Source organism: Osmia bicornis, chromosome 9, assembly GCF_907164935.1.
Source record: "Osmia bicornis bicornis chromosome 9, iOsmBic2.1, whole genome shotgun sequence".
Classification (NCBI taxonomy): Eukaryota; Metazoa; Arthropoda; class Insecta; order Hymenoptera; family Megachilidae; genus Osmia; species Osmia bicornis.
The window spans coordinates 38,891-65,086 of record NC_060224.1 but is presented as its reverse complement, the minus strand read 5'-3'; the positions used below and the strand labels follow the sequence as shown (position 1 = coordinate 65,086).

At 42.2% G+C, this 26,196-nt stretch overlaps 1 protein-coding gene across 3 annotated transcripts in view; it reads left to right on the top strand.

The window, feature by feature from the left end:
- The window catches only part of LOC114880549, a 77,599-nt gene that overhangs the window by 37,264 nt on the left and 14,139 nt on the right, over positions 1–26,196 (top strand). For all 3 annotated transcript variants that reach the window (XM_029196669.2, XM_029196671.2, XM_029196670.2), the window contains exons 3-4: positions 22,243–22,556; positions 23,107–23,286. In XM_029196669.2, coding sequence (XP_029052502.1) covers positions 22,243–22,556; positions 23,107–23,286 — 494 coding nt within the window. The remainder of the gene's footprint in view (positions 1–22,242; positions 22,557–23,106; positions 23,287–26,196) is intronic.

The following is a 26,196-nucleotide window of genomic DNA, read 5'->3' as shown; positions in this document are numbered from 1 at the left end:
GTCAGTCGAAGGCAAACTTTGGTATCATTAAAGGTATTCGGGCATGAAAAGAGGCAAAAGCAGAAATTGTTGGAGCGCAACGTGACCATCGCGTCGCGTACTAGCTATGTATGGTATATTACATGGAACTGGATCGATACTTTTGCTTTTACCTGATCAGAGATTTGCGTATCAACAATTTTATGGAGGATTCCTGCGAGCCGACGAATTCTTTCTTATCTGTCGATCTTGAAACAGATCTGTCAAGTTGAAACAGCTCGAATAATAGTGGAGTGCAAGTAGTTTAGCCAAGCGTCTGGGTCGACTTTAACCGAACTCGAGCCAGTCAGCCCCTCAGCCCCTCAGCTCTGTAGTCAGGCGAATTGCTCCTTCAGCCGTACTACTCACCCTTGGGCGATTGATACGCGTAGCTTAAATTATACACGGATCTGATCCCCGACGCGCCTTAGGCGACTATCTTGCTTTCGTCGATCGATATCTCCTCCTGGTGGTGGTATTGCATTAGAGATTTAATGTAATAATTGATCGCTAGTATCATCGCATGCAATAATCTATCGAAAAGATTGAAGAAAAAAAAAGAGACTGGTGAGTGTGGTATTATAGGAGGTAACGCGGAAGTTTCGACTTTGTTCAGGGTTATCGTAATCCCGGCAAACGAGCCTTACGGTACTATCCCGCTTGACTTGATCAAAGAGACTGCATTCAACTGGAAGCCGCAAGGTACACTCCGATCGCTTGAAAGGAGGGTTCCCTGAGGACATCAAAACCATGCACAGACGCGAACATTGTCGAACAGTTCTGTTCTATTTACGATCATCCGTTACCTTACTTACTGATCGATGCTTTCATCGAAATATTTCAACTGCTGTTCCAAAAGAATCAGCTGTTTTAAATATCCAGTGAATTGGAAGACGATATTAAGGTAGATAGGTAGATAGATAGATAGATAGAAGCGCGGCGGTAAATAGGTATATGCTGGTTTCAGCGGTCTTGAAAACAGAACTTTGTCCTACATCCGTGGGAACCGGATGTCTGTTTGAAACTTCCGTACTGCCAGAAGAGCCTGAGGACAGTGAAAAGCGATCTTTTTCCAGGCACCGCGGTCGCGATCAGTGGAATAGGACAGCGTTAGGTCAGACATCGACTCGCATCACTTCCATCTACGTTTCATAGTTAATGAAACAAACGCGTACTTACTATCATATGTATATCATAAATTGTACGTATAAGATAAGAAAAAATATGTGCTGTAAGGAAAGTAGGTATCTTGCAATGAATTTATCAGTGGCGAAATAAAGGTGGCTGAAACGCTTCAAGCGACAGGAGGATAATAGAAACTGGCGAATGCAAGAACGTTGACGTTGACGTTGACGTTGACGTTGCGTAATTCGAGATCCTTTCATCGTGGAAAATCTTGACTCGCCCGTTAGTTGCGATGACTAACGACGCGTCAGGTCCGCTAAAGGGCGCACCCTGCCATGCGCCATCGAGAAACAGGCTTCATCTTGAAATTTCTAATTTTATTGTTAATAAAATTATGATATTATACTCTTGATTTGAAACTTTGTAATGGACGCTTAAGCTTTTAATTGCTTTGTAGTACCTAATTAGAATAGAAAATGATAAAGAAAATAATTTGAATGATCGATGATGGTTATCAGGTGGTGAGGAAGAACAAGCTTTAGGATGTTTAGGTTTAGAATGTGAGGTGACGATTCGATTATGTAGAACGTAGGATAACGCATCGATCGCGGTAGACGTAAGTTAAGACGATTAGGTGTGGATTAGAGAGCCCCCTAATGGATGCATACCAAAGCGCATCCCCTGAATTTCGATTAAGCGTGTCCCCTAGAAATCGCGAGGCCGAGAAAGGACACGTTCCGCAACGCGCACCGTTTCGATTATAACTTTAAATTAGTTCCGTTAAGTTTGTTACGCGATTACATATCGCGATCGCGACGCATTCTTACCGAGGGCTAATTAACCCGTCTGTCTATTTAGGCGGTCGCCTAAATCTACAAAAGGCTAACAAGCTTATAGATATAGACGAAAGAAATTGTCGAAAGTTTGATAACGGATCGAATAGGTATAAAATTGAAAGAATTTCGAAGCTATCCGAAGGAAGGATCGCGTGAAAGTTTCGAGTGGAACACGCGTGGAATAGTAAAACGTACGAAATTGAGGTAGTGGCGAGTTACACGGGGCCAAGTCAGACCAAGTCAGACCAAGTCAGACCAAGTCAATCGAATCAATGAACAAGAAAAGTGTGTAGACTCGATCCATCATTCTCGCTCCATCGAATCCACTTTGTTCGTTTAAGCAGCTTTGCAGTTACCTTATACTCTGGCCGGATCGAATAGAGAACCGATAAAGAAAATCAGAAGGTAAAAGAAGGTAAAACAGGTAAAAGAAGAAGAAGCAGGATTTTAAATTCGTCAGGTTGCATTGAATTTTCGATTAAGCAAACTATCAAAATCACGGGACGGTGTCGCGTGTGCCACACACACCGGATCAGAAGTTTAAATTAGTTTTGTCGAGTTGGCCGCACTGCGAGTCGAACCTTGGAACACGTTGCCCGTGATTTTGAATTATTGGATGTGTACATAATTCCCTGGTGACGAATGCTGGCTCACCGTCGCGTCGCGTCGCGTCGCGTCGCGTAGCATCGGGTCGCTCATGGTCCTTCCTAATGGATACAACACTCCAAACTACATCCCCCTCAATTTCGATTAAGTGCTCCGTCAAAATGGCAACCCTTGAGAGCAAACAGTTAGAGGGCAATGTCTACGTTGCTCCTTGTACCTAATTGCTCGCCTTACTACCGCCTTCCGGTTTTCGGTTAACGTTGCATTTTTGTCACACCTCTCTCCAATTTTTGCATTAATCAAATTGTCGAGAATATCTATAACAGAGGGAGAGAGAGAGAGAGATTAGTTTACGAAAAGTAATCGTTTGAAAAGCAAGAAAAGTTAAATGTGCAGAGTTGACGTGTTTCATCGAGGATGACACACGAACGAGACTCGAGGAGTCTCCATCATCAAATGGAACGAGGATTGTCGAGCTGTAATTATTTCTTCGACAAATATTCTAGCCGTCGGCGGGCTTGTTTCGCTTTTATTAAACTCGTGCTCTTTCGTCTACCGTCTGCCACCCCTTTCCCCGATTTACCAGCCACGGGGTTTTAATAAAAGCCGATATTAAAGATATTATATGCGGAGTCATCGTAGAGGTTTCGGGAATGGAAACAGTCGACCGAGTCACGATTTCTTTCATTTATTATCTACAATATTACCGTATTTCGATCGATGCGCAGAAAGGAGAATCGATCGTCCACTGTGTCATTCGCCAGGGGGGCTGCTGGGTCGAATAGGTTCCGTTGAAAAAAGTTCTGACTACCCTGTTGGAGGTAAAAACCGTTGCTGATGAAAGCGTAGCCGCGGGCTGAAAGTAGCCGACGATAAAACCAACCCTTTTTGCTTATCCCAATCGAGACAGCCGCTCTCTCGGCTTGTTGTAAATTCTTGGCTTGGTGTCTTGCTTGCTTCGATTGCCCGTCATTAATATCCAACGGAGATTGAGCTGAGGTTTCATAAGAATTTGTCGCTAGGATCGCGTTGCTGCTTATATAATATTATACAATATTTAGGGATCACTTTCTATACTTTCTACACTTTATACATTTTGTATATTTTTTACCCTTGGTACATTGCTGCTCTGTATCTAACCGTAAGTAGATAAAACCTATGCGTAACGAGACGATGAATTCATTTAAATCCTTATACGTATACAGGATTACGATATACTCGTATTTATGATTCGAGGGAATAGAGTGGATTTGGGCAAAAGCAATCGATTTTCAACCGTACAGTTGTAGCATGGAAGATCAAGGGCCGTGGTAATTTTCCCTTCTCAAAGTTCTCAATTAGAAACTAAACGCATGCCGCGTGTGTGTACGCACTCTTGCCGGCTGATAATGATTTGGTTACAAAGCTCAGACGGAAGGTGGAAGGTTCCCTTCGTCGCGTCGAATCAAGGGCTCTGTGCGTTCGTCGTGCAACCAAAATCCTCTGACTAAAGGAAGAACCCGTCGCGTCGCGTCGGGATGGAAATTAGCTAAACGAAGAGGAACGTTAACCATCGAACAGTAGACTGAAAAAGTTTATATTTTTTTCTGCAATTCAGAATAAATTCTCAGAAATTGTCAGAGAAAGTAGAAACAAATACAATAAGAAGTACAATTTACGGTAATAAAAAGAAATTTAAGAGGATTACAGACTCGAAATAGAAGAATAAGACAATTTTTAATTTGAAGAAGGTTCGCGAACGAACGAATCCAAGATTGAATAATTAAAGGAGAGAAAGGGGGAAGAAAGGGAAAAAAGTGAAGAGTGTTTCAAGTAGCAGAAAGAGTCGTCCAAGTAAGAGGCGAGGGAGCGAAAAAAATGATAAGAAACGAATGCAACCTTCTCTTAATATGGGCTTGAATGATTGAAGAGGAAGGAGAATATTCGAATCTCGAGGGAAATCAACAGATAAGTGACTCGAGGGGAGAAGAAGTCGTAGAATGGGAATTTGCGAACGAAGAAGCACATAATATTTTTTTTCCTTCTTTTTCTGCCCTGTATTCACGTGTTAAAGCACACTTTATATATCCATTTATCGCGTTCCATAGTTACCCGTTTCGAGCTCACGAGTTTACAGGCTTTCGCGGTGAAAGAGAGTGAAGAGGGGGAAGAGAGGGAAGAGGAGGAAAATAAAAATCCGTTTCATCTCGTTGGCGAGACGTTGGCAAGGGTTTTCAACCCTTTGCCATTGAAACATCGAGCGAGTAATCGAGTAGGGTTTCGTTACTCCCTTCGTTTAATATTATTATTTTCTTGGTAAAATATCTTTAGCGATGGTTTGAATTTCAAAGGAAACAATACCCGTTCAGAGAATCACTTTTTCTCGTTTTTCTGATAAGCAAATGAATTTTTTCCTCTTGTTCATTGAATCCTCTTATTCAACGACAAAGTCAATTTGCATCGCGTTTGTTCGCGTTGTTCGATTCTTCTCTTTCTTGATCTTGTCACTTTCTTTCCTAGGGAATCCTCCGTTTCCCTTTTAACTTTTTCCCCCGTTTTTTTTTTTTCTTTTTTCGTTTCGTCATCGATTTCGTTGGTTCCTACGCAGAGGGTACTTTTTATCCCTTTTCTGCTACCGACTTTTCTGTCCACAGAGCTGTCGTCATAAATTTTCATCGACGTTTCGCGTGAGCGCAGCAAGAGTCAAGGGCAAATAATTTATTCGTTGGTCGGACTGAAGGAGAGATCCGAGCCTGATGCTTTGCCAATTGTTATGCAGATTGAAGTAACATCGAGCAATTTCGATGGTACCGGGGTGATACCGGATTCAGGCTGGCTCGCTAAATAACAGCTCGTTTCCGCCTTGACGATCAGCACACTCCTTTGCCACCTTTAATTGCTTACCGATTTACCGATTTACCGATTTATCGATTCGTCTTATTATAAATTATATAACGCGATTGGGCGGTGAACAATCTTAGGTCTAGACTGTAGATTCTAGAGTAGCGGATGTAATCTTGATTTCAATTATACACAATTACCGGGATGGTTATTGTTAATGAGCACAAAGACAGGGCAGCAACAGCGAAGGCAGGGTGGACCATTGTGATGAGGGTACAATTACAGCCGCGTAATATCTGGTAACATTAATTACAATAGTAATTGAAAATTCACTGGCAGAACGTTCACTGTTAACGCGGTCTTTGTAGAGATGTATCGATTAAACATGAATTTTCCTGTATTCAACAGGCATCGTTGATCGATTAGCGGATTAGCGCGATGTCGGAATAATCGTATAGTCGTTCTACTTGTTCTCCTAGGATACTCGTTTAATTCCAAAGCGAGTATACGAGCAGGCTTTAACAAGCGCCATCATTTCATTTTATTTCATTTCATTTCATTTCATTTCATTTTCTTCTTTTCTTCACACTCCTATTACAAATTATTCCGGTAAAATGATACCTTTATTCGGCCAAAGACAAGATAGAAGAGTAAAAATAAAGAAGCACTGGCAGATCGGTAATAACGAGACGACAGTGATTGCAACGCGATTAATTGGCCTCTAGGGTGAAAATCGAGGCTCGATCAAATTCCATCGGTCTTGAACGAGCAAAAAGAAGCAGGGAGGAAGATTAATGATCGCTTTCGTCAGATTACGCGTAACGAGCTAGCGTTCGTTGAGTTGGTACATCTGAAAAACTGTTCGATCATCCCCCCTTTGGGTAACTGCGGTCACAGATTATTTCGTGTCCCTTAAAATGGCACTTTGGCACTTGACGATGAGAGCAAGTCTGGACTGGCCAACGTCCAGATAAACGTCCGATTTATCTTTTGCACGCTGCCAGCCTCAACCAAGGGTAGGTTTTTCACCTTCTCTAGGGTGTTTTATAATTCGACCAAAGCGAACACCACGACGACGACGACGACGACGACGATAACGACGAATGTCCCGCAAACGTTTTGTTTTCATCGTTGATGGATGGTCGTAGGTTAGGGAAATTCTTTTTCATGGAAATGATTTCTTCTATTGTATATGCTCTTTAGAAATAGATGATATAAAGTAGTCGAAGAATTTTTTAACAAATAAATCTCTTGTTTTATTTGACAAGTTGGTATGTTTCTTTAAAATAAGAATATCTCAGCCTGAACAAAGAGTTACGTGATACGATAAAGTTGTTGAAGACAAAGACAAGCAAGGTCTTGGACACAATTTCGAGCAATCGACTCAACGACCAAAAAGACTCGTCGTAGATTCTACGGGATCAGGTAGAGAACTCTAAATTCGTAGATCTTTCTACTCTTTTCTCCGCAACTCATCAGTCAGTATAGATCTTCTAGAGAAAGAAGAAGAAGAAGAAGAAGATGAGAAGGAGGAGGAAAGGGAAGAAGAAACTTTTTCATTCGGTCGTCGAGTAACGATATAGAACGAGCTCCGACCTTCCGTCGTAAATCCGTCGCGCCAGGAAACTGGAAGAATCCGTGGACGACGACGACGACGATAACGACGAAACCGGAAGTAGAGGGTAACCGAGTCGTCGTTCGAATAAAAAAGGAAGAAGCAGAAAAGAAAAGGACAAGGAAGGATAAAGGGAGGAGAAGGATGCTTGTTAATCCGACCACGCGAACGATTTTCATGGTGCAGGAACGACAGGAAACGTTGGGCGATGCATGATTCATGAACCGGAAGTCGAGGACGCACGCATGCCTGGTTAATTTTCGAAGCGGCCTCCTTTGTACACGGATCGTTTAAAGGACACGCGGGAGGCTGGTTGAAGGATGCGTCGCGTTTTGCATGCAAATCTTGTTTTCGCGATGGCAGCTCTCGTAGTTAATCGAGACTGTGATCTGCGTTGCTGAAAAAATAATTATAATTAATGAAAGATGGAGTTTGCTTCTATTGCTGGCAGCATTCTGGAACATCGTGTTGCGTCGAGTTTGAAACGGGCTACCTATGAATAATCAACTATTCTTGGCACAGTCGGGCTACCGTGTTAGTCACTTTGTAGTCCTCTTTGCTTTTCTACAAGTATCGTACGCTCCTGAGTCACTGCTCTTCTGCTCTTCTAGGATTACAACCTACTTTTCCGGGTTAAATCAACTTTAAAACGAAATCGTTAGTTTTTGAGCTAGACTATCCGATTGTCTGCTTTTTCTCGTTGAATGTAAGAAATGGCTCTAGGTATCGTTACAACGATCGAGCTTTGCAACGAACCTTTCTCAGTTTAAAACCCGAAATGTCAGAGAAAAACCGAACACGGACGTCTGGATGGTTCCCTCGGGAATTAGGGAGAAAGAGTCGATCTTTGGTACACCGATTCCCTTTCGTTCCGCTAGTTTACCAGCAGAACTTTCGTTCTTCGCGTTATACTTTTCGAATGTCTAACAAGCGATCGTCGCGTCGGTTTCGTTGTTTTTTTGTTAGGGTCAAAATACGAGTGGGGTCATCAGGATAGCTCATTTGCGTCTCACTCGTTAATATTGATAACGATGTTCTTGTCTGATTTTTATTTATTCGTTCTAATCGTTCCATTTTCTATGGATTATATCCATTTATCTTACTAGACGTGTACGTACATTCTATGGATTAATTATCGTATTGTGTGTAGATCGTAGAGGGTAGGTAAAATTGAATTATCTTCCAGTGAATTTCGAACGAGGCAAATCGTTACCAACTGTCGAGACAAGTTGTCTTAAACGACGGTAATTGCATTTATTAATTTAGCCCGATGGCGATGTATTAACGCGTTTTGCCAGCATTAAGGGTCAAACAGGTAAGCGAAACTCGCGGTTTCAAACCGATTCAATGCGATGTTTCCAGTCGGAGCTTGCTTCTCGGTAAGCCATTAACGGTAAGGGGTTGTTGGCTGTGGGGGTAACTGGCGAGTAGTCGAGGTCTGGCGTCGAGTTAAGGGTGGACGGTCCAGTCCGTTTGTCCGCTGCATAAACAGTCGACAAACGTAACTCAAACAGGAGTCAATTTACAAATGACTGCTTTCCCTTTGCTTCTACCTAACCTAACCTAACCTAACCAGAACACTACACGATTTCTTGTATACTTTTCATCGATTTATTACGAAACATCCATGATTATTTCCTTTCCTTTCCTTTCCTTTCAAGGTAGCAATAATTGTTGACCTATTCCTACATTAGCGAGAAACCATTTTGTCAAGTAAGCATTAGACCCGAAAGGAGATAATTTTTAACTTTCACAGACCAAAGACGAAGGTTTACAGTGAAACATCAGAAAGAATTTCTATCGGTGTATCTGGATCTGGGAAAATGTGGAAAAAGCGTAGTGGTCGTTTTATCGATCGATGGCGAGCACCGAGTTGGTCGAGTTCGGGTATTCTTCTGGTTCGCAACAGCTTGGCAGGTGGTTACAATATTTCGCGTAGCTCGAACACCGGTGTTGATCGAAAGGAAGAAACGTCTGCAGCTCTTCTCTGGCAACTGCGCCAGCCTGCCACTACGGCAACCCACCTCTTCAACCTCACCCTCCTTATCGCAAATGGAATTGAACGTCAGAAGCTCGCCGCCGCGCCCGCCGCCCCGAACAAACCAATTTGTGCAAGCAAACAATTCCGTGGAGATGTAAGTAAGCGGAGCTTGCACCGCACCAGATTTCCCTTTAATTCGTCTCTCAGCGACCTGAAGAAAACGAAGAGAAAGAAAGAAAGAATTTGCCTCTTTTGTCAACGTTGATATTCCTTGGTTTGACCCGCGAACTTGCCCTCGAAGAAGCATACCAGTTCCTTAAAACTTCCGCTCGTTTCCTTCGGTGACTTGAAATTCCCTCGGGATGGGAAGAAAGGAAGAAAAGTGAACGCGTCATTAGCGCTCGAGCAAAGTTTTGATCGTGTTCCTTCTAGAATTCCTTTCTCAGTTCGTTTTATTTTTTTTCTTTCTTTTTTATTATCCTCCATTTCGGAGGACCGAAATAAACCGTCCCGTTTCTCCCCTTTCTCCCCTTTCTCCCCTTTCCGTCGAAATGTGTAATTAAATTAATCGAAAGATTAGACGAAATGAAAGAGATCGAAATGGGAAGTTGATCGTTTCGAGGTATGGCAGCTCGGAATTGTCGCGTTCAATTTCAAAGACTTTGAGTGTGGAATTGGAAAAATTTGTAACTGATCGTCGAACGTCGTCGCAGGGGTGCGTAAAGTTGACTACTTGTACGTTCGATTAATTGCTTCGCTAATTTCTACGTGAAATTCTTTCCAAGATATTTAATCGTTTCGAATGAAAGCATCTGTTCGCTTTGAACGTTCGAATCTAAAAACGTAAAAGATGTAAAAGATGTAAAAGATGTAAAAGATGTAAAGTGTAAAGAGCAGAGCGTAGGAGAGAAAGGAATTTCCTCTCGACACGACAGCGGGAGAGATGGCTCTCGGAGGTACATTAAACCCGAAAGCTTCGGTCGAAAGGAAACAGAGGCGAGCAAAGAGTCGATAATTTGCGCGTGAAACAAAGCCGAGATAGGGGAAGTGAAATGGGACACGGCCTGGTTTCTTTTCGTCGCGGAAACGACGTTCTTTTCCGTGTTTCCTGTTGAAAATGCGCCTGCGTTGCCACGCACTAACACTCTCTCAGCTGTTGTATTTTCTCGTCACGATTCATAGACTTTCTAGGCGTTGCGCGTTAAAAAACGTTCGTGCAACGACGGATGATCGATTCAGTTAATGGCAAATCCATTTGTCCATTTGTCCATTTGTCCATTTGTCCATTTGTCCATTTGTCCATTTGTAAATTCATTGGGTAGCACGGGTAGTAAACGGGTGGAACGATCGATAACTGGTACAACTGATATTCGTAATTGTTAATTGCATCGGCCTGTCGCGACTGTCTGAAATCGTACGCAAACGCATTAATTTTATTTATGTAATTAATATGCTGGCCGAGTGTGAGAGAGATGGACGCAATGAAGGCTGTTACACCGTCCCAATTAACGATAATGCAACGTATGTCGAATCGAATATACATATATGATTACGAATTCGTTGCTGCTTCCTGTTTGGCGTTGCAAGTTCGGTTGACCAGGTTCTCGGATCACTCGGGTCACTCGGGTCACTCGGGTCATTGGAAAATTATTGCAACAGGCTTCGCGGATAATCTCGCGGACGTTAGACGTGTCGCTAGTTGCTTCCTCATCTTCTTTTCAATTCCATTTTGACAACGTACCTCTTCTTTTTTACGTATTGTACAAACCAAATTCTCCATTTTTTTGGTTGAAAAGGAAGAAAAGCATCGATTAATTTTCTTTCTTATCGAGTTTAAAAGGCAAAAAGCTTTTAATAACAACTAGGAGGTTCCTTCTTGTTTGCGACGAAACGAAACGAAACGAAACGAAACGAAACGAAACGAAACGAAACGGACGGAGAGATGTTCTAGAGTTAGAGAACATTACGCATCGTGTGTAATATTCAACCGTCTAGTCTGGTGTCTCACGTGTCAGAAGAAGCTTCTCTTTGGCGAAAGTTCTGCGAACTTGTACAATATTGCATTACACGTGGCTGCACACCAAACACCATTTGCGATTTACATTTTCAACAATTTCCTGGCATTTCAAGCTACGTTGTTTGCTGTTCCTCGCAAAAATAAAACACCATCCTCGAGAACCATCCTCGAGATAATTTTCATTCAAGCTGTATTCTTTCTTTGCAATTTTACCGTTAAATTTACTGTACGCTAGAAATGAATGCAACCAAATCTTTGTTAAGAAGAAGTTGTGATGGTGAATTTTCCAACAGTTAAAGAGTTTTCTCGATATTTTCTAATTTTTTTTTATCTTTATGTTATGCTGTGTCGCGAACTGTGTCGTCGATTTGAAAAGTTTCGAGAACACTCTACCATCGAATGGAAAAAAGTTGCTATCAATGTTATCTGAACAAGTTTCAATCAACGTTTCGAGCTTTCTGTATCCAGAAATAAAAAACTTGTCAACGTAAATTGACTTTATCGATGATAACGTGACAAGAAATTGAAAGCTCGAGTTTCATCTTGGATGTGATTTTCCATAGAAAGCGAAATTTTAGTTGTTCCATTTGAAAATGTGAAAAAAATAGTCCGACCTAATTGACCAGTCTGTCAAGAGTTAAAGGCAGGAAGAGTTAAAACCGTTTGTTTTTCCTAATAGCTAAATATAGCCGATGAATCGTTTACTCATTTTTCCTCTTTCTCTTTTTTTGTCTTTTTCTTCAAAGAGAAAGATTCATCTCTGAAACGTGAAAAACAACCTTCTCCGACGAGTATAATAGAAATATAAATATTCTTGAAAGACAAGTAAGTACCTGTAACAAGAGAAGCATCGTTATAAAGAGAAAAATATTTTTTACCGTTCAACTTTTCGAGACACGACTAACAATAAGATAAGATGAGAAAAATTCTGATGCAACGAACAGTTTGCTAAAGGGCGACCTTCGACGAAGGTAAGAAAGCAGCTTTTACTGCTCCAAGTACCTTTTGGATACCCTTTAAATACCGGCTTCGAAAGCTTCCAGCGGAAGGCTTCACTCTTGTAACTGGTGATCTTCTTCCAGAGGAGGGGTGTCGCGAATACGATAATAATCTGCCCTCCCTCGAATCAATTCTCTGTGACCCTCTTGCTGATGCGGGTTGTCAATCAACGTTGCATTATTCATCTGGCAGGGTGAATTTATGAGTTACGAATTGCCTGTTGTAATCTGAAAATCCATTTAATCGATTCCGACAAAGGGGGATTAATTCCTCGCGGCTACCACGCGTTCGCTACAAATTACATTTACGTTAGTCGTGTAATTGGAAAAAAGCCTTGTAAACGAAATCAGACGGAAAGGGTACTGAATCGAAAAGAAAGAGCGTGTCGGATTTGGCATGTCGGTCAGCAAAAGGTTTCCCGTTTCCGTTTCCAAAAGTCTCGGTATAAGGGGCGGCGCGTGTGGGTTCGGGTTTAGGTTCGGGTTCGCATTCGCGTTACAGTAGTCGCACAACAAAAGCAGCCAGGGAAACCGCGCTCGTGTGGATTCCGCAAATAATTTGAAAGCGAACTTTTATAATCCGTGGAAATTCTTGGCAGAGATTCCATTCGGATACGAAGGTGGGGGGGTTGTTGGAACGTTGTTGCGGCTGGTAATATTGAAGGAAAAAATGGCGTGCTTCGGCATCGACATTCTTTGTTGCCGAGAGTGGTCGTCTGTCTGGTGAGAAACTGGCAGAGGTTAACTGGCTTGGTGATGTTGGTCAATGTTTTTTGACCGAGGAAAAATCTGCCGATTTCAGGCTCGTGTCCAAAACGATTCTCGATTCCACCAAGTCCGTTGATTCGTTGAGCCAATCGATCGACTCGGGCTCGCTCAGAATTGAAACGGCTAGCTGTCGCGTCGCGTCGCGTCGGCCAGATGTGTTTTGGTAAAAATTTCAGCGTCACACTCGTTGCTCGGCCGATTCTCCAGCGTTGAAGCTGATGAACGCCGATTGGAATCGATTGCTCTTGTCGCTGGGCGAATTAAACGATTTGCTTGTGCCAATCACGATAGCTAGTGATCGGACCCGACGCATCGCGTTTTATACCATAAATGCTAAACTGCTCGAGAATATTAGATGCAGGCGTAGGTAGACGCAAGTTAGTTCTGGTTAGTTGTAGTAACGGTGGTAAAAAGAAGGTGGTTTTGAAACTAGGCTACAGTTTGCTCGCCTTGATGGAAGATCCGTGACACAGTAAACTGATTCTGGTCTGTTGGTGGTGTTGGTGGTGGTGGTGGTGGTGGTGGTGGTGCGCGCCACTGCGCGGTTCTACGAGCTCGTTCCCGAGTAGTAATTTGCAAATCAAACAGTGAAACGTTTCCCCGGTTGATCGTGGCCAGAGGAAAAAAATGGTGCAGCAAGCTGGCCTCACGCAGTTGAGCAATATCAATTATCGAAACCAAGTTGGAACAAACTCTGTTTGTACGTTCGAGTGAACGTTCCAATTAACGATCGACGTTGACCTCGCTTCTTTCCTTTCAAAGCTTTTCCTTCCTCTAATATTTCTACAATGTTGTAGAAATTAATTTCGAGCGATTTCTTCTTGGCATCCGCTTCTTCGCGTTGAACGAGCAACTTTTTCAAAGGGAAATTTACTTTTCAACCTGGTTTAATCGAGCATAGGTAAAAGGTCGAGGATTGTTCCGGTTAGTATTAATTTTCCACGACGCGACCCGACAGAGGAAAATAATTTTGGGAATACGCGAACATGATACCGCAGCTTGGGAATCGTTATCGGGAAAGCAGTGGGAAAAATTCGGCTGGAAAGGGGAAGAGGGAACGAACGGGTCTTCTCGGTTATCGAGCAGCGCGATCAAGTGCTTAATTGAAAAGCTCTCGTGTTATAAACTCGACGATACGCATGCCGTCGATATCAATTGCCTTGTGCTTGTGCCAAGAGCCGTTTTCCTCCCAGTCGCAAAAATATTTTCAGATTCGAGTTTGATTGATTATTTTCTTTTTGATCTCTTGTTTGTACGTTCGGTAATAGAATGCAAGTCACGTGGTTTTCTAGTAGCATCCATTGCGATTAAATATCCGTAATTGCAATTTGTAACAATGATTGGCAAATGTAACGTTGACGTTTCGCTGGATGTAAAAATCAGGAATTATTGAAAACAAAAGTGGTAACAAGGAAGAGAATCTCCTATCCCTTTGTAAAGTGAATTCTTTCAGCCGCGAAAAAGGGGAAAAGATAGGCGATTGTGCGGTTTCCGCGGGGAAGCAAGAGCGTGTTTCGTTCGGCACCGATCAATGTCGCCGTTACCTCTATCGACAGTTCCAACGAAGAATTATCTCAAAAGCCTACTGACAAATACACAGAGACAGCGTAGCTTGTATCGAATATCGAAAGACAAAAAGGAACGCTACTTATCTAGCTACGAATCTAACCGAGAAGGGGTTTTACGTCTCCTCTGCGTCTTTGAGCTAATGAATTTCTTGTTCGAAAGTATTTCTATCAATCTCGTGAAAAGATTGGCGAATCGATCGGTTACGGTGAAACGGTGAAACGGTGAAACGGTGAAACGGTGAAAAGAAACTATCCAACCGCTCCATTTGCCGGCTTTCAAACGAAAGGGTTGCCGAGATGAAACTCCATACGGGGACAAAAGGTGAAAGCACTCTTTGCAAAGACCTCCAGTATTAGATTTCATAGCGCAAATGCGGGCACACGATAACACGATAACGCGTACAAGTTCGGGTTAATCACGTAACTCGCATGTATCAAGCTAGCTGGACGAATAGAGCGAAATATCATTTTGCAAATGGTTTGGTGGAAGAGGAGTGCTTTCAATCGGATCAGAGGTCTTTTGAGACGCAGCTTTTCAGGTTCGTGGCAATGCCGATGGATAAGCCAGAGGCCTGTCTTTGTCCAGATGGTTTGTCCAACAGCGCCAGTGAAAACATGAAATTCCCTCTGGCATTAGTTCCGTCAGAAGCACGTGTACGTATGTATGTACAAAGTGTAGCTGCTACAAAAGTAGTTGGTCAAAATTTAATAAACTCTAATCGTTTTACACTCTGTTAATCGACTCTACCGATTATTCGTCTATAATGACTATTACTGACAAATAGAATATATTCTAAAAGTTTAGTGTTTCTATAACGTCTTCGTAACATGCATCAACCGACAATTGTTCAGCGAGCTCTAGCTCTACCTCTAGAGAGACCCGATTCAATGCATCTCACTGGTGGGTGCACCACTCTCGTTTAATGGGGGCTCTGAAACGTGCAAATCCTGTAGGCTCGCGACAGCAGTTTCTGTAATTGCGACAACGAACGTCCGTCACCAAAGGACCGCCGCGCCGCGCCGCGCCGCGCCGCGCCGCGCCGACGTTTAATGGCTTTCCGTTGGATCCTCTTCTTGATAGAACCACAAACCACACTGGTCATTTAGCGCAACGTTTCGAATCGAACTGCAAATTTCATTATTTCAGAATTTAATCAAACGAAAAATTTCCTTGTTTCTTTTTTTAATAAAAAAAAAGTTCGAAAGAAAATGGTTACCGAATCAGCGGGTTACTCACCTCTGCTCGTTAATTTCGTCGCTCTCGGACACGGACACGGACACGGGAAGAGACAAAAAGGAAGACTAAAAGCGTCGAGGCGAGTAGTCTGTCCGTTTCATCGTGCTCTTTTCTTCCCCGTCTGGCAGGGACGTTTTACAAATTCGCCGTGAGATTGGGTCAAACTATAAATACGAGGCGCCAACCTGACCGAACGAACAGCGAGAAACTCAACGCACGGAGCAACGGTGTTGCATAAGTGTCCACAGCGTTACGTTCTTTCATTTTTTTATTCTATAGGTATTTCAAACACTCGTAGATTCTATAATCTACGAGTAATACATCATGGTATTAACAAACATTTGTTCAATTTTAGTTACTCAAGTGGGTTAAACAAATAATGCATTGTTATTGACAGAGAACATCCTCTGATGCTAAAAGATTTATTTATCGGCTCGGACAGTAAAACTGAATATCAGTAATATCAACAGTGTAAATGTTCGATTATCCATACATCGTATTTCTCCTACTATTTGTTGCGTCGCTGGTCGCGTCGATTTGAAACGGTACATATTTCGACCGTCCGTCTGCTCTAATTAAGAGGAAAATAGAAAAGGACGAGGAGAAAAAAAAAAACAATTTACGGTTTCGACTGGGAAACGACGTCGCCAGGTCTGTCGCAGGCGAGAAATTATTTGGATTATCGCGAGGAATCGTAAAAAAAGGTGAACCGAATTCCATTATCTTCCAAGCGATTGACGAAGCGAAAAGTCGAGGCGGTAACGAAGCTCTCGATGAATATTCATAGCCTGTGTTGTCGTTTATAAAACTTAATCCAACGGCCGTGATCGTAGATCGTAGATCGTGGGTCGTGGGTCGTGAAAATCCATCAACTGATTACATTCGCATATATCGTGTGAATATTTCCTAAATTTGTCATACGAGCCATCGGGAACGAATTTGATAGAGGTACAAACTGACCGCGCACTGTAGCATCCCGGAATGGCAGAATTTGATGAAATTATTTCTAGAAATCGGATGAGAGAAACGAGTGGAACAAGAGGACGCTTGACCCAGAAGAGTTTTCAGTTTCCGGCAGAGACAACTCATCAGCGGTAATCTAATTAAAAAATAGAAATTAACAGGGAAGAGAGGAGAAACCGTGAGTTTCGTGCCGCTCGGCGCTCTCTCAAAGTTCTGTCCTCTCTGTTGCAAGTATCGTCGCACAGATACCTACAAGAACCTCTATTTCCTTCGTCATCTCGCAAGCATACTTGACCCAGAAAATTCTCGGTCCCTGTTATCCGCGACTGGGTCGTCGAGGAAATCTTAAGGAATCACAGACTCGCTTGCAGATCTGTATCTGATAGAGGAAAAGGAAAAATTTGGTCGAATGTTGGCTGAAAGATGATGAAAGGTCACGCGATGCGTGGAAAGGTAATTTCCCACTGCTTTCTTCTCTTAACCAGGGGTAAAGAGTTTGAAATCCGGCCAGGTGAAAAAGCTTGCGCGATATTGAATCGAATTTGCATTTTATTAGCCGCGAGCCCTCGAGGAAAAAGCACGGAAACCACGGGGATGGAACCACAGGACGATGAAACGCTATATTGAATTCCATATACATATGTACTTGCAATTAGATATGTAGGTATATGTAGTAGAGCGTTCATGTTCGTCATGTTAATTAAAAATTGTACAGGATTCACTGATAGATAGTTTATCGATTAATTGGATATTTCAGAGAAGAGAAATTATTCTACAGAAGGGAAATTGAACAGAAGAATTGCTATAGGCATTTTATACTCTCGGGAATGTATCGAGCCAAGCCATTATTTTCTCATTGATCAACGAGAAATGGGCCGAGATGGATGGCCGATTTTTTAGCTAGGAAAAGTGAACGAGTCAGAGGATCTTTCGACTGATGGGTGTAGACTCTACACTGTAGACTTGTAGAGTAACGAAGCGTTGTAATCCTGCCGCGACGCTATTTGACTTTCAGCTTGAAAAGCCAGGCTAACGAAGTCCTAGCGACTTTTGACCCCTCCTAGTCGACAGTCAAACAGGCACGATGTTGAAACTCGTAGCAAGCTAGCTCGGCAAATGAAGCAGGATCGTTTGGTCTGTTCATTTCGCGACACCAATTTCGCATCGTGAAACGGACCAACTGCAAATTCTATTTCTACATAGAACAATTAGCATGTAATACCTCTAATGGCTATGAAGCGACGATAATCGCGTGTTTCTCTACCTCGTCCCTTTGCTTCGCTTCCTCTAATTACATATTTCTATACTAGTATAGTTTGAAAAAATATACATACATAGAATGGTGAGAGAAGGAAAGGGTTGCATTCGCGGCTGCCGTGCACGTGAATATACATACATGTGTAAATGGACTATGTAATATCGCGTGCACAAGCTGTAACTTGCGCCGCGTTCGCGTACAGTCTGTTAGAAAACTCTCTACCGGCGAAAATTCACTCTGTTAATAAATATTTTGTAGGTAATTAATTTGATTTGAAAAAATCGATGTTGGAATTTATCGCGGTAAGTGAGGTTACAAGTGATTAGCTTGCGCTAATTCGCTGGATGGCGCGAGAAGAGAAGCGGGAAGAGAAGCGAGAAGAGAAGCGAGAAAGGGCAAAAGTGGCCGGGCAGAAGCGAACAATTCGCCGGCATTACGGGCGTACGTTTCAGCTTCGAAATCCTGCAAAATGGTCGACGTGGAAGCGACGTCGCGGCTAATGCGTGCCATTTAAACGTTTCACGGGACATTGTGCTCGAACACGGTGCTTGGCGCGAACACGACGCGACGGTTCGTTAGAGCATCGTTTGTTTGCACGGCTTCGAAACACTCGTTGCACAGATCCTCCCTTTTCCCTTGCCGCCTCATCGTCGAATTTTACGTCGCGCGTCGCGTCGATGGCGTCGATGGCGTCGATGGCGTCGATGGCGTCGAGGACCAAGCCCAACAACGAACGGATCGACGGCAATCGTATCGGTCGACAAATAACTAGGCCACTTACGAATTCCTATCTTGTGCAAAATTTCTTTCTTTAACCGTCACCTTTTCGATAGGTGTGAACACTCTATACGAAAGTCTTTCTTTGAAACATCCGATTGCCTCGTTTCATTGAAAGGGTGGAAAACGAACGATCGAGAGTCGAGTCTGTTATATCGGAGAGAAAGAAAGAAAGAAAGAAAGAAAGAAAGAAAGAAAGAGAGTGGGATTGCTCATAATTTATTCAGCTTTAATAAAATCCAACAGTGGCGTAACTGAAGTGACTCTCGTCATCATTTTCTGTATCTCTGTGTACCGATGCGATCTCTTCGTTTGCATCTGGTTTAGCTTGAAAAATATCAAGGAAATGTTTAGGTTTAGATTGATCTGAACGGAAGGAGATAAATGAAAAAGGAATCCCTCACGATGGACGCGTTTCAACTGAAAAATAGGGGGAATCAAAGAGAAAGGTCTAAGGGTTGCTTTACGGTCGAAGGGTCGGTCAGTGTTGTTTCCAAAGTCTAGGCACGAATATTCTTCCGACAATGGGGGAACAGTATCGTTTTTGCGTTGAAGAATAAAAATTGTGCTTTTCATTTGAAATATACACTCTTGAATACAAAGTACAGTTCTTTTATATTTTATAGGTACTCTTTTATCTTTTTCAACTCTAGTGACTGCTTAAGAATTCAGTGTAGGATTTTCATCTGTTAGAAGGCGCGTGTGCAACTTTGTTTTTCCTCGATAGGAGGCAATATCGATCGTACGTGGTAGGTACCGTTTCGATGCAAACTAATTGCCATTTCCAATAAATTCATTAGTAATCTCGTTGCGACTCCTTGGCTCTAGGAAATCTATCGATCCTCCGACGAATCGTTCGTTCGGTTACTTCGCTTACTCCAATAATCGCTCGTTTCCGAGGAATCTGGCCAATTGAATTTTCATTTCCTCTCTCGACGACGCTCTCTAATCCTAAGGGATTTCTGCTCGACGCGACGAAGGCCTTTTTACCCTTTGAAAGTAGACAAACTGGACAAGTCGTTACTCCATCTTCGTTTGTTCGACAAATTGACGTTGTTTGATCGTGACATTGAAGATGTTTAGATAGTAGTGATCTGGATGGTATGTAATTGGTTCGATCGGTCGCGTTCCAAGACGCGGAAAGGTAGACGTAAATAGAGGTGCAGCTGCACGTGATATACATAAGTACATAGATGATTCGCGGTCGCGCCAAGTTAAGGCCGACTTGTTTGCAAATTTCCATCAACTTGGATACCAGCAGCTACGGGATTCTCAATTCTCAACTCCAGCTGGTTGAGAGAGTTTGGCATACGCCTGCCTCTCTCTGCCCATTTTACTTGATACATCTTACTTTACTTGAAGATCTGTTCCTGCGAGCTTTCCAATGATACATATATCAACTTGTTTTTCGCCAAACAATACCACAACGATCTCTACTACATATGTACATATATTATCGCAACAAGCTGTTACGGCTTGATACACAGTCTCGAATACATATTCGTTCGAGGTCGAATCGCTTTTTCTGCGCTTAAACTAGCCAATTTGGCATCGATAAAGAAGATGAAAATTTCACAAACTACCGTCTGGAAAAGTTAACTTGACGATAGGTGTCTGCGCGAGTTAGTGTCAACGTCTTTAACTAACTCTTCAATTAATGGAGCTGACTCGAATAATTTCATCGGTCATTTTACGTTGAATTTCTCAGAGCTGTCAGATAAATTCGCCGATGAGAAATTTTTATCAAAGCAGCTGCCTGCCTGCCTGCCCCCCTTTGACTCGGCTAGCTAGAAACTTTGGTTGAGTTTTCAATTTGCCTGGCCAGGACTGTACGACTAAACGATACAATAGCTGTGCTTTCTCCGTCTGATTGGTGAAATTCACATTTCAAAGGGTGTACCAGCTGACCCTTGCTCGCCTGTCGCACACGTTACCACCCCATAATCCTATCGAGTTTCAGAGAAAGTTAATTAGTTGGAAAATTAGCGAAAACCAGCCTGGTGTAGAGTGCAGAGAGCAGAGTATAGAGAAACTTGACATCTTCTGTGGGTTCGTTCCTTTATGCTCGCTTATGCGGATCGGAACAACAGGTACCTAATTGCTTAATGCTTTCGCTGTAATAAGAGAACGATTCTTTTCTACCTTGTTTAATTAATTTTTCGCCAGTCGACGACGTTAATCAGCAATGTAAATTAGCCTTGATTAATATTTCAAACGATTCAATCCTTTTAACGTAGTTACGTAGAACCACTTTTAGATTGACTGTTGAAATTTTCATCGAATCGGCTCGGCATCGCTCGAAACGGTTCGAATTATTTATCAACGAGCCCTGGTAAAGCTTGCTGCTCTCGGAGTAAGATATTTCATTAAGCTCACCCAACGATGTTTGAATTGAAAAGAACCGCGAACTTGGTCCCCGCGTCTTTTCCTCCCTTGAAATCCATCAGCTTTCGACCGCGAACAAACCTGCTTTCACCATTCGATCCAAAGGAATTCGGCACCTTTTTAATTAGTTGCTATATCGAGTCGATATCGAGTGCTGGGAACAACGAAACTCGCCCTGACAAATCGTCCAGAGCACATTTCCAGGGCACAGTCGTTCGTCTTGGTTCGAATCGGCCACTTTCTAGAATAGAAATTTATATCTTTGCGCGGGGGAACGAAACAAAGCACACGTGAAAACAGATTCTTCTCCCTTCGAATGTCTCTTATAGTTAGTATTTTACTTTTTTAACTTTTAACCCGTCTTTAGTTACCTTTCAAGGCCATTAACCGATTGTCAATTAATTTTCAAGTTGATTACAGTGGCAATTCTAATAATATTTGTAATATTATTCAAGTATTTGTCGAAATGAAATTTCTAACTTTCAATTAGAAACGTTATACATATGTACATATGTACATAGTAACGATATTATAATATTGAACGGAAAGTGAGATAGGTACATTTTGCTAAACCATCATCAGAATTCCGGGAATGTTATCGTTTATACCTTGCGTTGTCGAATTCTTGATAAAACGCAAACTTATAGCCGTCTATGAGCCGAAACCTTACCCAAAGATGAGAAACGTCTTCCTGTTTTCGCGCAAGAGTTCCACGAAGAAGCTACGTGCTTCGCCTTTCGAACTTGACTTTTATATTTTATTGTCCCTTACGATATACATATGTATGTACGAGTACGATATATGGATGTACATACATATTATATATTATATATTATATATTATATATTATATATGTATGTATGTTGTTATCTTATTTTAGCTGCGGTACGCGGTATGCGGTATACGAATTCGATATAATATGGTGCGGTGGTGATGAATGAACGCTGGAAATTTTTTATTTAAAATTAATAAAAAAAACTACAATCTTATACGCGCAAACGATAATTTATTGAGCATAAATCTACTGGCTCGAGCAGATTCGACGACATCGTGCTCGTCACGTTAGCTTTACGTGTTTGTCTTGTCCAATTTATCTAAGTACGTTAATTAATTCGAATGCTACCCAATCGAAGCAGTCGCATATAAATTCAAGTATGCAATATAAAAAGATTTATCGTAAACTATCGTAATAGTTGTAATCGAAAGTCATAGGGTATAGGGAGTAATAGAGTAGACTAATAGAGGAAAGATTTTTATTCTTGTTTTACAGGTCGAACACACGATTCTACGTACACCCTGTACAGACTGGGTGAAAGGTTGTCTACCGGAGTGAGATTGTACGTGGAAACCGGAAGGACAGATGGATTGGATGCTGACGGAGACTCGCCTAACAGTCTTGATTCGTTTACCGGACCTCCTGTGCCACAAGGTGAAGGAAGTAGTATCGCGAAAGCGTTTTTGGATGGCAATCACACGTTGATAAGCATCATGGCTCGTATCAATCCTAGTCCAGACTGGTTTGTGGGCGTCGATTCGTTTCAATTATGCGTCGAAGGCAACTGGGTCGACACGGTTACCGTTGAGGTAAATATGTAAATACATATTAATTTATTCCTCTTTTAATTTCGATATTAAATCAGCTCCCTTCAGATAACGAGCCTTCGAATCAGTCCGCGGCGTACCATTACTTATACTGTACATATCGTACATATCGTACATATCGTACATATCGTACATATAGAAAATAATGAAAGGAAAAAATTTCGCATTCCACTGCGTTGAAATTAGGCTATTGAACAAAAGCTCGACCCGATTCGACCCGACTCGACCCGCTATGGAGAAGCTTTTTACTATTCAGAAACAGCGAAGCCGTATTAACGATTTTTCATTCATTAATGCAGCTAGATGGTAGTTTCTGTTGCATAGAGTTGCAAAAAAAAGCGGGGAGAGAGAAATAGGTATAGAAACGGACAGATTCAAGGAACGTCGATCGTGAGAAACGTATATAGGTCGCGTATATGTACATACAATATATGTATAGTTCTATTTTCCAAGAGATTCTGATTGTCAGCCCAGCCATTGAAAGAGTGACTGTTAACCGAGTACGCTCTTCTGTTTCCTCGCTTTTTCTCAGCTGGACCCGTTGGACGGTGGAACGGATAACGGGTTCACATTCACGGCTGCCAACTGGCCAACGCAACCCCAAGGAATCGCCTACAGGATCACATCGCGATACCCGGCACATCCCGCGGGAAGCTTTTATTATCCAAATCTACCTCGTCTACCGCCGATAGCAACCCTCACCTTCACCAAGGTAATTTACTTTGGATTTTCTTGTTAATGATTAAAAAATCAAAATGAAAACCAGATAACAGCTAGATGTTGAAACGAGCTGGTTCCAATTTCAAAGCGACAAGGACGTTAACGAGATTCGAGAACCAGCAGCGATTCGTGTTAAACTTGCTAATTATGTCTTCCACCTAACTTACTTTTTCACCCTTCCATCTTTCCCTTCTTTCTCTTACGAGCTTCTTGGTTCGAGCGCGTGCGTGAGCAGCGTGTTGCTTGAAACGGTGACGACACTCACGTTTTCCTTCATCCTTCCGAGATGAAGTTTCCGGCCCGCTAACCGTATAATTATCCAACTTTTCTCCCTAATCCGATAGACCTGTCGTCACCTGACATTTCCTTTTTTCTTTTCTTTCTCCTCCTTTTCATCCTCTTTTCTTCTCAGTTCACTCACAATCAGTTCACAATTATTCTAGTTACTTTAGGTGTCGCTGGTTGTAATTTACTTGTGAGTAAAACCAGTTTCTCACGGTCCAGAATTATTTTTCGCGTTTATCGTGCTCGTGGAAAATCTTCTTTTTTTCCCTTTTCCTCCATTTTCCTTTTCCGTGTAATTCGCGGCTGGCATTACGCGACAGCAGGCAATACGAGCCAGCTCATGGTTCTCTGTCGCGGCAAAGAAAACGAAAAAATGCAGAGAAAAGAGGGAAGCTATGCTTCCATTAAGCTCGAGCATCTTAGGTGCTCCATTAAGCTTGAAATTGGAACGCGCTGCGTAATGTTCCGCTCGTATCGCGACCATCTCCGTTGTGTCGTGTAACGATTCCACGCGAATCGATAACGTTTATGTCCTCGGACAGGATAGAAAAGGTGGTGCCAAGTGCAGCTCGATCGGAATTCTTTTCTTTTCTTTTCTTTGGACGTTTGAAAATTTTCAAGAGCCCTCTTCACCTGAAATTCACTATAAACTATAAACTATAAACTACATATAAACGATAACATTGTTTCTGGCTTTTACGTTCCTTCAATTTTTCTCACGACTCATCGAATTATCATCGGCCTTTTTTCATATTATCATCGACAGAGTTTGCGATATTAGGTAAAGAATTCGGTTTCGAGCACTCCCGAAAAACTACATTATCATTTGTGCCAATTAAGTTTATTTCATACGATATCGTAAGTCGTAATAAGTCGTAATAATGCTCGTTCACCGCGTTTGTTTTCTCTTTTGCCGTTTAATGCTTGTTCAGAGGAATATTTAAGTACCGTGCTGGTAAGGCAGAGGGTGGCAGAAGATCGGAAACGCGGTTAAGGCGCATTAGTATAAGGGGATTGCCGGCAACGCACTGTTTTCTACCCTCTTGTCTATTTATTATCCGTACAATCTCATTCGCCTCTGTTTTCTGTACGGCTACTTTAATCGCAACGCTTGTCAGAAGTAACGAACGGTAATCTGGATTAACACGCTCTAGAAGAATTTTACGTTTGCTCAGCGGATAAATTAATAACGGAATGATACTTTTAAACAACTACTTTTCGGTAGTTATGCAAAGTGTTGGATACTTTTATATGATGCTGATGTTGAAAGGGAAGATTTTGAAAGAATCGGAGACACGCGAGTAGCTGTGTTATCGATTACATCGATTACATCGATTACATCGCCGATCATAATTGTTCCCTCGGGGGTGAGCCAGCGTGTATCATCTCGTGAGGGGCTCGTTAACGCTCGTAAGCCGTGAGTTAGTATCGTGGGGTCGATGCAGCACGGTGCAGTACGGTGCAGTACGGTGCAGTACGGTGCAGTACGGCGCGGTACCCACAGGATTATTCCAAGTTGGCTGAAAGCAATAGGGATTGGTTAGCCGTGACACCAGCATATTTCGATGTTCGCAAGTATGGACTTGACGTAATTACCGACTATTCATAGGCGCTCGATTATCTCGGCTGTTCTCGTTTACCTTGCTGCACACTAATTTGTCTCCTTTTAACAAGAGTTTTAACAAGAATCAATTCGAATCAGCCCAAGGTAAACACGTTAATTACCTTTGAGAGACAGCAATGATCGACGCTGCAAATCAAAATAATTACAAAACAAAGAAATTTTTTACGGAAAGAATTCACTTGGAATTTCCAGAAATCTGGGCTGCCACTAAACGTGTTATCTATTATATGTACGTATGTATAAATCATCAGGACGTCGCGCAAACAAATTTGAATGAAAGAAGAGTTATATGTATGTAGATAGATACGAGTATATAGATGTAGGAAGGGGAGAATATAGGAGGATGGATTATTCGGATTAAACCAGGGACCATTCGGATGATCGTTTGCGACCCCTCTGACCAATTCAAACCCCTGTCAACGCAACGGGTGTCAAGATAAGCGACGATCTTCGCAAGACGAATGCGAGTCGACACGATCAACTCTGTTCACCATGGAACTGTAGATCTCTGGAGAAACAAAGTCTCCTTCGTTTCGAATTTTTCTACGATTTTCTAAACTTTGAAATTTCCCGTTTCCCCAATATACCATACTACTTACTGGATATTTCGTCCATGTAAAAGAAAAGAAAAGAAAAGAAAAGAAAAGAAAAGAAAATCATTTTTTACGTATCGAGTGTTGTTCGGCAAATTTTCAAGCGGCCCTTTCTCAAAGGGATCGCGACGTAGCCTGAAAATCTAACGACCCTAGAATATTTTGCAACAACGTCCAGACCTTTTGTTCCCGCAAAGTGTCCTTTCGATTTTACCCGTGAAAATTCGATTTTAGAAAGGGAAAAGCGCCTGTGTGAAAAGGTGGTGCTTTTTAGTAGAAAACGCAGAGGAATTCGAAGCACGCAATCGAGGGGTAAACAGGAAGGCTCGGGTGGAAAATAAAGAAGCAAAAAAACGTATTCACCCGACCCTTTGGAAGGGTGTGAAAAGGCTCGTTATTA